Raw genomic sequence first — 14,313 nt, forward strand, 5'->3', positions numbered from 1 at the left:
CCAGGAATCACAATGGATATAAGTCTCAATCAAATCATTCGACGTATCCGAGGATGAAACACAACGAATATAAAACTTGCATGAATAAAAGACACAACATTCAATCAAATAAAATTAATCAATGCAATTGAATTGATTTTGATCAACAATTTAATTAAACATCGAATTGTATACATAAAACGACAAGAACATGAATGCTTATCAATGATGAGGATATATCTTCAACCTTAGTTGAAGGTTTTAACCTCTCATGATAACAAAAGTCAAAACAAACTGAATTGTAATCATCAAAAACATAAAACTTACAACAGAAAACCAAGCAAAAGCTCAAGAACGACAACAAAGTAGTATTTTGCTCTAAACAGCGCCTTCAGTGTAGGGTTACAAAAGAAAAATACGCTACAAATAATAAAAAAACTAGGGTTTCAGCATTGCCAGGTTCGCCTGAGTGTGCTCGATCGCACTCATGGTGCGCTCGAGCGCACTCAGGTCTTCAGGGCTTCTATGGTGCAGCTTTAAGCGCTGCGTGCTAGGGCTGACATGGATGTGCGCTCGAGCGTGTCTTGCATGGGCTCGAGTGCTCGATCACACTACCAGGGTATTTAAGTTCTTTGCAAATTTCCATCTTCAAAGCTCATTTTTCTCTCAATGACCTGCAAAACACGAAAACTAACCAAAAAATCAAAAAATAACAAAGCTAAGAACTTAACAAATACAAGTTAAGGGGCCTAAATATACAATATTTGGCACTCATCAAAAAACTTTGAAAGAATAAATCTCCCTAGCTAGTGGCCGTGTATTCACTCTTGTGGGAGAGTGATGTGTTTTTTGTTTTCGCAAAAATCACAAGTTTATGAGCTGTTTCAGACACTTTGCTTCTCAATTGAACCTTAATTTATAATATTGAGATCCTAGGAGAAAACAATTTTTAAACCATGTGGGACTGGGATTAGAAATCCCAGTCCTTGTAGAAGTCAGCCAAGGGGGGTCAAATGACTTCCTGCCCTTCTACTTACATAGCCATGGGCGCCTAGGCTAGGGCTTCTAGCCCTAGCCCACTCCCACTTAGTTTAACACTTGGACTTGGGTTTTATCCTCAAGTCCAATGTTCCTTTCACTTAACTTTGGCCCTTGGATTTAATTTCATTAAGCCTAAAGAATTAAAATCATAAGCTCAAGCATTATTTTAATTCCTTAGCCTGTAGGAGTTAAATTATGAGCCTATTGCTCTATTTAATTACCAAATCCAATTTTCCCAAATAACCAATAAGATTAATAAATGTTTTGGCCCATGTTTTATCAAAATAAAGCATCTCATTAAATAAATAAATAACTGAAGAACTATATAATTTATTAGTCAATTTATATCAACTCAAAGAGGGACCTAAAAGAAAAATATCATTAACTTAATAGGCCTGTCACACGACTCTATTTAATCACAATTAATTCCACTAAATAATTGTGATTGCATTCTAATGATTATTTTTTATTAAATCAATCAATCCTTCTTACGTACTTATTAATAGCATGTTACCCCTCCATGGAATCATTTCGTAGTCGAACCAAAGTCTATGAACTGTAACTTTGATCACTACCTCGTTTCCTAGAGTCACTGATTTAAATTCAAGATTATCCCTATGCACCTTTTGAGAATACATGTCACCTTATACATGTATAAGTTTTCAGTGTACTTACTGAAAACACTCAGACCTGAGCTTTAGGATAATTTTTCCCATTATATATATAACAAGGGGAATATTCCTTATTTCTTTGTTCTTCGACAAAGGATTTGGATTCATTCTTGAACTTGGTGTTCCCACAATGCTACATGCGATTACCTAATGTATTGAGGTTGTTTCGACCAACGATAGGTCTCACTATTTGATACATCTAAGTAATCAACACTTCACATATGAGTTCATGAACTCCTTAGGATTTAGAATAAATGTTAAGTCGTCGTGCACATACATCATTTGTTATGAAACTATAAACAAATAATGACTCATGTGATCCTATTCGGTGTATAGCATAATGATGTCGTGTGACTTAGTGGGCTGCAGTGAATAACAACAGTAATAAACATATAGGTATTTCTAAATCTTGAAACTATCAATGGATCTAAGAAATCTTCTCTAAAAGCTAGATACTCTCTAGGTTTTGAAGGAACATCGTGAAGAAACTCAACTCTGAGTAATCTTATTGAACAAAACTCATATATAATCAACAACTATGTTTCTGGAGACTATAAGCATGTATTTATAGGCCCCCAAACCCTAAATCTAATAAAAATATGAAACTAACTCGGATTGGACTTCTACGGAGCTCGTCTGGACGAAACTTAGAGTCGTCCGAACAGCCACGAACATAACGCTTAAAAAGCCATGAAACCCTACGGCGCCCGTCCAGACGAAACATAATGTTGTCCGGACAGGAGTAGACCTAACACCTAAACATGAAGAAGCTGTGATGGCCGTCCGAACGGAGCATAACGCTGTTTGGACAATCACGTAAAAAAAAGCACTAAATAGCGAAAAAGAACATAGGCATCTGGACGGTCTCCAGACGAGGCTTCAAATGAGGATCTCAGGCTTGCCATGCTTCCCTCGTGCCTTTTCCCTTCCACATGCCATGAAGACACTCAAGAATGGGTCAGTTGTTGTCTCCCTTGTGAATATGTAATTCTCCTCATTTGCAGAAAACTCATCACAATTATTGTTTTGAGAATCTAACACGATATCGTCTACACCAAGGAAATCCATATAACCTAATTCTTCATCATTGAAATTAGGCTCTTCACTTGGAAGGTCTTCATCCTCCTCATAATAATCTGCGATATCATTCGTGGGTCGTCCTTCTTCCTATGGGTCATCTTCTTCGGGGTAGAGGCCGCCAAACATGGGAGGAAACCCATCTTCTTCGTGCTCCTCCTCTAGGTCGGATGGAATGGCTCTTTCCTTAGGATCTTCATCGCCGATATCGTCATCATAGGTTGGTGGAGAATCCCAATCCATGAATCTTTGTGAAGAATCTTCAACATCTTCATGTCTGAACTCCTTATCAATGAACTCAGGTTCTTGGAACTCTTCATCAACAGATTTACCTTCTCCACAGAATATGGATTTGGTAGTTGGAGTTGAGGATTGCAAATAACGGTCAAGTTGACCTGTCGTGGAATCTCCGTCTCAATTTGTGCCTTCCTTCGTTGAGATTGCGCCCTACTAACAACAATCACGTTATCTTCATCCACAAAACGTGGAGTTGGTTGACAGTGACGAATGTTAGGACCACCCATGTTGCCAAATTGGGTCGTGAGGGCCTCTAGTTGTTTCCACAGGGTCTCCATATGATCCTCCAATCGCCTATTGATTCGTCCTCTACGCCGCCTCCCTAGGCACCTTCTTTTTGCCGGACTTTTCTATCTTTTCTTTAATCGGGATTCTTTGGGATGTAAACAACCTTGGAAGCTATGGGTGTCGAGCTTGACGCCTGCTTCCCATGAAATAGCATGAGCTTGTGCCATAGGAAATTTCCTCCGAACTCCACAAAAGGATTGACAGGTTCACTCTCAACGATAAATCTGTCTTCCGCCCCTACATACCATGGTCTTGGTCAACGACGACGAATGTTAGGACCACCCATGTCGGCTAAGTGATTGGTAGGGACCCCGTGTTAGGTGCGCTCACGCTCCCTCTTCTACACAACTACACCACCAAACCTATCCCCAATGTTCCACAAACGAATTGTTGGTTGCTCCTTACGTGCCACGTCCATGCACATGTGCACTTCGTTAATGTATGTACAACGGTTGCCCCTCCCCATTCATGGAAAGTAACTTGGGCTCTAATACTAACTAATGTAGCGTGATTTAGTGGGCCGCATCGAATAACAACAGTAATGAACAAATAAGTATTTCTAGATCTCGAGACTATCAATGGATCTAGGAAATCTTCTTTTCAAGCTAGATAATCTCTAGGTTTTGAAGGAACATCATGAAGAAACTCAAGTCTAAGTAATCTTATTGAAAAAAACTCATATATAATCAACAACTACATTTCTGGATGTTATAAGCATGTATTTATAGGCTCCCAAACCCTAAACCTAATAAAAATATGAAACTAACTTGGATTGGACTTCTTCGGAGCTCACCTGAATGGCCACAGACATAATGCTTAAAAAACCATGAAACCCTATAGCGCCCTTTCGGATGGAACATAATGCGGTCAGGACGGGAGCAAGCCTAACACCTAAACACGAAAAAGCTCTGATGGCTGTCCAGACGAAACATAACACCGTTTGGACGGCCACGAAAATAAAGCACTAAATAATAGAAAATAACATAGGCGTCCGGATGGTCTCCGGACCAAGCACTCGGGTTTAGGCTCTTCTAGATGTGGGCTGCAAACGAGGCACTCCGATCTACATCACATAACCCTGCCAATGCCCCAACATGTTAACCTAAAGCCTCCTTGCTTCTCATGACCAAGACAAATTATTTGAGGTTTAATATGTTATAGTCTAGATGAAGTTCCTAGTTCTATTTACGATTACGAACAATAGTTCTTATAAGTTGCAAGGACCTTTGAGTATGATATTTTGTGATACCTACACCATCACTCAAATACAATGCATCTTAGGGATCTCACATGCATATAATCAGACAATACACAATCAAAACATTATCCCATCAATTAGAGTTTTGGACACCATTCCCAATATATTTGATCATAGAATCAAGTTTATATGGTAAGCTCATGATCATTATACCGAACGTACTTGTGTATCATATCATATAATGCACTTTATTAATCTCTTATTAAGTCATTTAACCATTTGCATGAAAAGTAATTATGCTCAAAACATACGTGTGCTCAGTCAGCTGACATATCGCACATTTTATGGAAAACAATCATAAGTATTTACTTACCTCGTACGCTCGCTCAAATCCTCCGACATACGCAGTTACAACTATAACAAAACATGGTTCATCATTATGCACAGTACTAGAGAACCTATTTTAAACACATAGGGCCTTAATTGAGAAGCAACTAGCTAAAAGGTCATATAACCCTAATTTTACTCATTCTAGACTCGTTGAACGTTCTGGCATATGGTCGAACGTTCTGGCATATGCTCGAACATTCGACAGGGGTGTCAACTCGGTTCGGTTTCTCAGTTTTTGGCCAAAACCGGGGACCGAAATCGGGGTACCCCTGTTCTTGGTTTTGGGAAATCGAAACCGGGAACCGGGTTTCAGTTATCCGGGGTCTCGGTTACTGGCCAATTCCGGTTTTTACCCGGTCCGGTAACCGGTTTTTTAAGAAAATTGATTAATGAAAAGAAAAATTCAAGATTCAATTGCAAAATAAAAATTAAACAACTTTCTACCCATTAATTTTTATTTCCACCAGAAACGCAAAGAATATAACATGAAAAAATTGAAACTTAAGGGAATTTCGAGCTAAAATTTATCAATAAGCCATCCGTTTATTATAGCTTCAATCAAACACGGACAACAAAGAAGCCAATTTTTGGCCAAACCCACAACTCAACTTAGCAAAATAAGCAACAATTGGCCAAACCCATAACTCAACTTAGCAAAATAAGCAACAATCAGCCAAACCCACAACTTAATTTAGCAAAATAACCAACAATCGGCCAAACCCACAACTCAACTTAGCAAAATAAGCAACAATCGGCCAAGCCCACAAATTAATTTAGCAAAATAAGCAACAATCGGCCAGAAAGAATTTTATTTTCACACTGTTTCTCGGGAACCAAACACATCTCTAACTGGCGAGATGCACTGATGGTGGTGAAACCTCCAAGTCTCTCGCACTGGCGCACTGGAGTTTGCAAAAGGCTTCATGTGTGATGGGTGGCGGAAGTGAAAGAGAGAGTGGTGTTGAGTTGTTGACTGACGAGAGAGAGAGGCACGAAGGGGGGAGAGAGAGAGAAAGAGAGAGGCATGAAGTAATTAACTTAAACCTAAAATAAAAAAAAACAAAAGTATATATATATGCACCCGGTTCCGATTTCTCGGCTTTTACCAGGTACCAAAACCAGGACCGGAACCGGGGTCCCCCGTTTTTGGTTTTTTTGCAATCGGAACTGGAACCGGGTCCCGGTTTTCCGGTAATTTTTGACACCCCTAACATTCAGGCTTGAGGTTGAACATTCGATCAGAGTGCATGGGACGTTCTATAAGAATGCTAGGGTTCATGGAAAGCTCCTATGTTCAAACCATTATGTAACAAATTTCACCCTAGGCCCTTAATGGGTTCATTCAAACATATTAAGGCCTAACAACATTCAAGTTTAAGTAATTGAGGTGCGTTTTTAAAATGTTCTAAAAATCATTTTGCTTTTCAAGGAAAATCATAGCACAAGCTTAACATGGCACTTTACAACCTGGCAAGAAGCATATAAATTATATGAACAACATAAAAATCAATTTGCCAAAAAGGGCTTAACTTAAAGTGGGCAAGGAAACTTCAAGACCTTCTTTTCTCTCTCTACTAGGTTTAGGGTTAATGGGGTGTGGAAGTGATGGATGGAGGCTGAAGGGCAGAAGTGGGGGTATTTATAAGGGGTGGGAGGTCTACATGTGGGACAAGGTGGACTTTGGTGGAGAATTGGTTAAAATTGATTTTCAGACTGTAATCGAATGTTCGGTACTAAGCTCGAACGTTTGGTGTACTATTACCCAATGGATCTAGGGTTGCAAATCAAACAATCAGTGTATGTCCTTGAATATTCGCACTAGGGTTAAGATCGAACGTTCAGTAGTCCCCATCGAACGTTCAATCAAAAGCTAAAAATAGAATTTTTGGTTGTTTCTTAAAATAAGTGTTTTTAAAAAAATTGTAAGCAATGGTTGCATTATAAAAATAAAAATAAAATGCTTGCGTTCCTTAATGGCCATAATTGGGTTTTAAAGTTTTGGGGCATCACCGAATCAAAACCAAGAACCTACGAAGAAGCGGTGAATGATGTGGATGCAGACCATTGGATTGAAGCTATGGAAAGTGATTTGGAATCTATGCATTCCAAAAAAGTTTGGACTCTTGTAAAGGCACCCAACGGTATTAAACCGATTGGTTGTAAATGAGTTTACAAGAGAAAAACAGTAGTGGATGGGAAGGTTGAAACATTCAAAGTAAGACTAGTGGCAAAAAGCTTTTACTCAGAAAGACGAAATTGATTATGAAGAAACCTTTTTGTATGTAGCCATGCTTAAGTCCATCCATATACTCCTAGCTATTGCCACTCATTATGACTATGATATATGGAAAATGGATGTTAAAACAACATTTCTATGGCGAGGACATCTAAATGACGCAGACAGCTTTATAACTAAGAACCAAAGGGATATGGTGTGTAAATTGCAAAGATCCATTTATGGACTCAAGCAAGCATCTCATCATGGAACATCAGGTTTGACAAGACAATCAATCAGTATGGTTTTGACCAAAACCTTGATGAACCATGTGTATACAAGAAATGTGGTGACAATGTAGTAACATTTTTGGTGTTGTATGTTGATGACATTATACTCATTGGAAATGATGTGGGGACGTTATCAACAGTAAAAATATGGTTGTCAAATCAGTTTGATATGAAGGACTAGGGAGAAGCAAGCTATATCCTAGGGATAGAGCTTTTGCAAGATCTCCGGAATAGGATGATAGGTTTATCCCAAGCTGCATATGTAAATAAGGTCCTAGCAACGTTTAGCATGACAAACTCCAAGAGCTTGTGCTATGTTGCGCACTAGACCTGACATTTGTTTTGCAATAGGTATGGTCAACAGATATCAATCAAATCCTAGACATTTGCATTGGGTAACAGTAAAGCATAAACTCAAGTATCTACAGAGAATGAAGGATTACATGCTTGTCTACCATTGGGAGGATTTAATAGCGACTAGTTACACAGATTCTGACTTCCAATCTTAGGGTATGTCTTTACCCTTGGTGGAGGAGCCATTAGTTGAATAAGTGTTAAGAAATCTTATATTGTTGACTCCATTATGGAAGCTGAGTATGTCGTAGCTTTTGAGGTTGCAAAAGAGGCAGTCTAGTTTAAGAAGTTCATAGCGTATCTTGGTGTCATGCAGATAGTCCATCATGTTGTTTTGCAATAACAGTTGCACAATCTAAAGAACCAAAGAATTAGAGGAGATGGAAACACATCAAGCGCAAGTATCATCTTATAAGAGAGATAGTATCTCAAGGAGATATAACTGTAGCTAAGATTCTATCGGCTGAGAACTTGGCAGACCCATTCACTAAGACCTTGCTACAAAATATTTTCGAATCTCACTTGGAAGGAATGTGAGTCAAATATATGCCTCATTGGAATTGAAGGCAAATAGGAGATTGTTGGGGATTGTGCCCCGAATCCTAGGGATTTTATATCTATGCTGACATTCAATGTTTTTGTAATGAATATATATTTTATTCACTGATTAAATTATTTTGAGTGTATGACGTATAAAATGTCTTTTACATGCTTATTGCCAAATAGTTCATCATGCATGTAACAGGTCATAGGATAACGTTGAATATGACTATAGGTGTGAGTAACATGGTTATCACATAAGGTCTTAGTCTATAATCCATGTATCCTTAAACATATATAGAAAGTTCGCGCTCGGTAAATGGAACTGAGGCAACTATCTTTTGAGTAAGACTGTTCTATATCGAATCTTGGTGATCTACCTTGATCAAGCGAAGTGGTGTCTTCGGATTGATGTGTTGATGCTGAGATCATAGGGCACTGAACAAACCAAGGAATTGTCTTTTCATAAAAATACTATCTATTAGGAAAAGATAATGACTCCTTAAAAAACTACTTAGGACTTTGACTATAAATTCTAAGGGAATTATAGAGTCGAATATTGCAAATAGGTGTTGTGCAAATTTATTTAACTCGCAAGTGCACGAATCAATTGTAGTTAATGGATTGCAAATGCGACGTCAAACCCACAGAGAATTGTACTTTTGAAAGAACAACTTATATCTAAACTAATTTTACCCTAACCTAGTTCCAAAAAGGGTTTGAATTTTGAGTTTTGAAAATTAAAGGATAAACATAAGCTAAATAAAATAAAACAAAAGGTAAAGACTAAGGTTTAGGAATCCACACTCACCGAATCATAACAACATACTTCATGTTCATTAATATTTATCCGAAGTTCTCACAATTTAAATCTTATGTATGTTTTACTATGCTTCAAAGAATTAATCAAAACCATCCCATGTATCCATTCATTGACCAAATCACAAAAGGAATCCAAATTCAATTGAAACATCAGATGTATCCATAGAACAAATCACAAGGGATATCCAATTTTTATGAGTTAAAAACCAAGCAATCAATTATATAAAAATATCTCAAATCATCACATGTATCCTTGAATCACAAGAGATATCCAAGAATCACTCCACACATTGATTAGAAGTAAAACAATTGAAATATAAAACTCAATAAAATCAGATAAATAAAGACTTACATAAAAGTGATGTCGTTCTTCATCGGTGAGGCTTCATCTCCAATCTTAGTTGGAAATTAGCTCCACATAAAATAAAACCTAAACTAAGGGAAAAATATAAAAAAGTCCCCCAAATTACCAGCCGTTTTCGATTTAGCCCCCTAATGTTCCAAAAGTGATAAAGGAGCCCTCCAAACTACCAAACTATTGCATTTTGGCCAATTCGTTAGTCAAAACAGTCAGTTTGGACGAAAACTGCAAAACGACGTCGTTTTGTTATGGGTAAGTTATTACAATGCCTTTTTATGAAGAAAAAAAAAAATTTGGGAAAAAGTATAAAAAAGCTCCCCCAAACTACCAGCCGTTTTCATTTTAGCGCCCTAATGTTTAGAAAGTGATAAAGTAGCCCCCCAACAAAATGATGCAGTTTTGCAGTTTCCATCCAAACTGACGGTTTTGACTAATAGAGTGGTCAAAATGCAATAGTTTAGTAGTTTGGAGGGCTACTTTATCACTTTTGAAACATTAGGGGGCTAAATCGAAAACGGCTGGTTGTTTGAGAAGCTTTTTTTATCTTTTTCCCCCTAAACTAAAAAGAGAAAAACTGTAGAATTTTGCTCTCTGAAATTCTATATTTTCTTGAATGCAAAGAAGTCTATTTATAGGCTTAGGAAAGTCCTAAAAGCGATATTAAACCTAGATAATTCGGAGGTTTGTCTCCCAGTCAAAATAGAAGTCTGAAATCGAAATAGGATTCGTCCAAATTTGTGTCCTTTAATTACGGGGCGATTTTGACATAGTAACCGTCCGAATTAGGAAAATCCTATTTCACAACGAATTTTAGTATTTTGAGTTAGCTTTCCAATGCCATTCGAATCACTTCAATCTGATATTTGAGTAGAAAGTTATGGTCAAAATACTGAGATATATGCAGAATCTGAATTTGAATCCAATCCGAAATCTTATCCAATCTGATCTTTAATCCACTTTGATGTTTAATCCGATTTAACATTTTCTTGGATTTGGTTAGACTTAACCACATCATCTAGGTCTTCTCAAATTATGCTTTCTTTCAAACTTTGCATTTTCCCTTTTAAAGCTGTAGTTTTTCTTTATTGACCTACAAAACATTAAAAACATAAAACTAATACAAAATATTAAATAACGACACAACTAAATGATTAACTAATGTAAATAAAGGGGTCCAAATATGCAATATTTGGCACTTATCAGTAGGTTGCTTTGATGTATATGAAAAAAAATAAAAAATAAAAAAAGAATAAAAAACAGTGGTGAAGATCAATGTTGTTATGAACTTATTTAGCATCTCGTTGTTTAAATCCGGCATTTTTCTGATTCCTTTTTTTGTCTTCATATATCTGAAAAAAATTCCACGTGTCAATTTCAGAGTTAATGCAAGTGTTAAATGATTCATTGATTGTTCTTAGTTTGGTGCGTATAGTTCTATGTTCTAATAATGGATTTGGATGTAATTATGGAGGTTCTGATATGTTTGTGCTGGAAAATTGAATTTTTCAAACCAATTGATTAATATTCGAAAGAGTACCTTGAGCTGATGTAATTCTCTTTTTAATGCACATCAATGATCTAGATAATAATAATGTTGATCTATAATACACATTCATTAAGATTTATAACTTATGCTAATGTACCATTGTAAGGTGCAAAAAAGAATATGAGAAAAATGTTCAGACTCATAAAAAGAATATAAGAAAATTTTGGTTCATCTGTGTATTAAGGTATAGATACTGTTTATCATTACTGTATACAGTACAGAAAATAATTATTATTTATCTAAATGCAGAAGATATTTAGTCACTATTTTTTTTTTTGACATGTCTGCACAAGAAGAGAGAAGAGGATTCGAACTAGTGACTTTCGCTTAATTAGGTGTGGTCCCAACCGATTTAGTCACTACTATTAGTGAGTGAAAGAATTACAGATCGAGCAATGGTGTAGCACTTCAAGACTTTCTTCATACCATTCTCAACATAATGGGTTTGTAAATTATGCAATAGCCTTGGTTGTCGATTGTCTGTACTAAACCATGTACATGAATTCAATTAAATATCTTGTTCTTTATTGAGAATGGTGCTAATTGACAATTTTGAACATGGGAAAGACAAAAATAATAATAATAATAATAAATAAACGAAGGCTTGAACCATTACTCTGCTGCCCGAAACTTAGCTACTGATAGCGGGGTACTCATGTGACATAGGACTTGTGTGTCTCCATTGAGGCTTGGAATGTGGCTGTACTTTAGCATATCTGTCTTTGGATTATAGAACAAATAATTATTTCTAGATTTGTCCTGCTTCTTCTTCTGCTTCAGCTTCAGTAGTATTTCACCATGTTCACATAGCCCCATGACTCGAACTTGTGCTTTACGGGGCACCCCTGCCAGACCAATCTTGTATTCTTTGACCCACTCTTTCTTCTCATATTCCTTCATTACCCATACCTTAATATCCTTATCAGATGACCGATCAACAATGGCCAAGTCTCCTCTGAGATCAACTAAATGACTCGGGCGAAATTCGGGTCGAGAAATCAACCCAAATTCCTCCTTCCCAACATCAAAATAAACAATCTTGCCTCTACCTAGATCACCCTCAGTGCCGGCACCAAGTTTAACAAGCCAATGAAGCGCTCCACATGCGTATATAGGCCATCCAAACACAGCACAAGGAGGTCCTTGACCTTCGGTAATGGCTCTCCACGAGCCTCCAAGAGTGTACACTTGAGCCGATATACCGCACAAGAGTCCAACAATCTTGTACGTATTTGTTGAAGAGTCAAACCCTAAACCATATACTCTCCTCAGCCAGCTGTATTGGGGCTTGTCTATCCATGGTGATGGTGGTTGCACTTGTACAACTTCTTGCCTCAGAGGATTAAGCAAAAACAGAGGGCTGTCGGCACAGAACTTTTTTGTGAAGCAGAGCAAACCATTACACCAGCCCTGTAGAAAATATTCTTTGGAATCTGCAAACCTCGTGAGTAAATTCAAACTGGCCTTCAAGAACATCCCATCTTCTCCAAACATCACCTCCGGTACCGGTTGGTCAGTGGGAGGATCAAGAAGTAAAACTTTAGGCTCTTCAGCGCACCGGAGCCGGTGCATGTAAGCAAGGGATGGATCGTCGATGATGTTGCACCATAGCGGAGAGACGCACCTGAAGCGCAAGAGTGACTTGACGGGTAGTCGTGCAAAGATGTCAAACAGCGTCTCTGTCGGGAGGTAGTGCTCCATGCATGCTTTACTCCGTTGGCAGGGTTTCATCATGCTTAGGTTGTTCATCGAGTTTCCTTTGGAAACTAAGTTGTTATGTATGTGATGGCAGAAGGGTGTCGGCTAAAAACACAACTCTAAATTGGAGCAGAAACCAAAACCAAAGTCACTTACGTACGCAACAATACAAGTGCCTAGCTGTGGGAGTACATATATATATATATATATATATATATAGGGACTCGTTTGGCAAATCAATTTCTGTTTTTGTTTTTGAGAACAAAAACCAAAAATCGTTTTCTATTGTTTTTTCAATAAAAATGCGTTTGGCAAACCGTTTTTGAAAACAAAAAATAATGGTTAAGGCGTATGGACGGTGGTTTTCAAAACAATTTCCACTTACAAAGAAAAGCCAGAGAGGGAGACGGAGAGAACAACTATTATGTATGTACACACATACATTCACCAATTTAATTAGTTTGACAAAAAATAATTGTTAAGAATATATTATATATTATTCTTGAGTTATTTACTTCTTTATGTATTATAGGTCTATTAGGTTTACTTTTTCTTAGTCTATTAGGTCACTCATAACCTCTCTATAAATAGAGGTCTCTAGGTCTCTGTAATCCTACATACACATATATTCTCAATAATAGTCTTGGTAGTTGCTATAATATAGTCCATTACATGCTTCGGCTCTCTCTTCTTTCTTTCTCTTCTTCAATATATATCTCCAATATATTTAATAATAATAATGTTACAGCCATCGAACAATAAAAATAATAAGGTTATTTAAGATTGAAACCTTCAATCTGAATTTCTGTTGAAATACCAGAAGCATTCTATACAGCTCCGATCCGGTTGATATCTAGAAAAATCATTAAAAACTAGTTATTATTGCCCATGACTTCTTCGCAAATTAAAAGAGTAGAGAATGACGGAGGAAAAGTCTAATAAATAAAATAAACAAAAATACCAAAACAATTAAGATAAAACCAGAAGGCGCGGACACTTAAATGTCAAAGAATCAGAATTGGTCAAAACTAGAAGAAAAAAAATAAGAAAAGAATAGCCAGAAACAAGTAGAAGGGTTAAATACTAAGTACCCTATGGGATTTGATAACTTTTTTTTTTTTTTTTCTTTGGGGTTTGGTTTTTATCATAGGAGGTCCCTATGGTTTGATAAATGACCAAGTTAGTCCTCCGTCAGTTGACCGTTAGTTGACCTAACAAAATTTCACGTAGATCAATCAAATGTTGACACATAGCACCTACTTAATTTTTTTTAAAAATTAAAAAAAAATGTATTTGAAAAAAAAAACAAAACGAGAAGGAAAAAAAATTGGAGGTGGCCGAAACCACCCCGAATGGTGGTTGGGGGTGGTTTCGGCCACCCCCTAGGCTCCATGAGCCACCCCCACACTACAAAAAAATTGGTATTTTTTAACATGACAAACAGTACATAATTTTTACCACGTCAGAAAATATTTTCTGACGTGGCAAAAAATGCGACGTCAAAAAATATTTTTTGACGTGCTAAAAATTAGCACATCAGAAAATT

At 37.1% G+C, this 14,313-nt stretch overlaps 1 protein-coding gene across 1 annotated transcript; it reads right to left on the bottom strand.

The window, feature by feature from the left end:
- Positions 1 to 11,681: 11,681 nt before the first annotated feature.
- On the bottom strand, positions 11,682 to 12,770 carry LOC132164984 (F-box protein At3g07870-like). The gene has a single exon (XM_059575498.1). It carries the CDS (start codon positions 12,768 to 12,770, stop codon positions 11,682 to 11,684), a length of 1,089 nt encoding a protein of 362 aa, XP_059431481.1.
- Between the last annotated feature and the right edge of the window lie 1,543 nt (positions 12,771 to 14,313).

This window comes from Corylus avellana, chromosome ca11, assembly GCF_901000735.1.
Source record: "Corylus avellana chromosome ca11, CavTom2PMs-1.0".
In the NCBI taxonomy this organism is placed as follows: Eukaryota; Viridiplantae; Streptophyta; class Magnoliopsida; order Fagales; family Betulaceae; genus Corylus; species Corylus avellana.

Coding starts and splice junctions, on each gene's coding strand:
- LOC132164984 (XM_059575498.1), bottom strand. CDS start 12,770: ATGGAGCACTACCTCCCGACAGAGACGCTGTTTGACATCTTTGCACGA.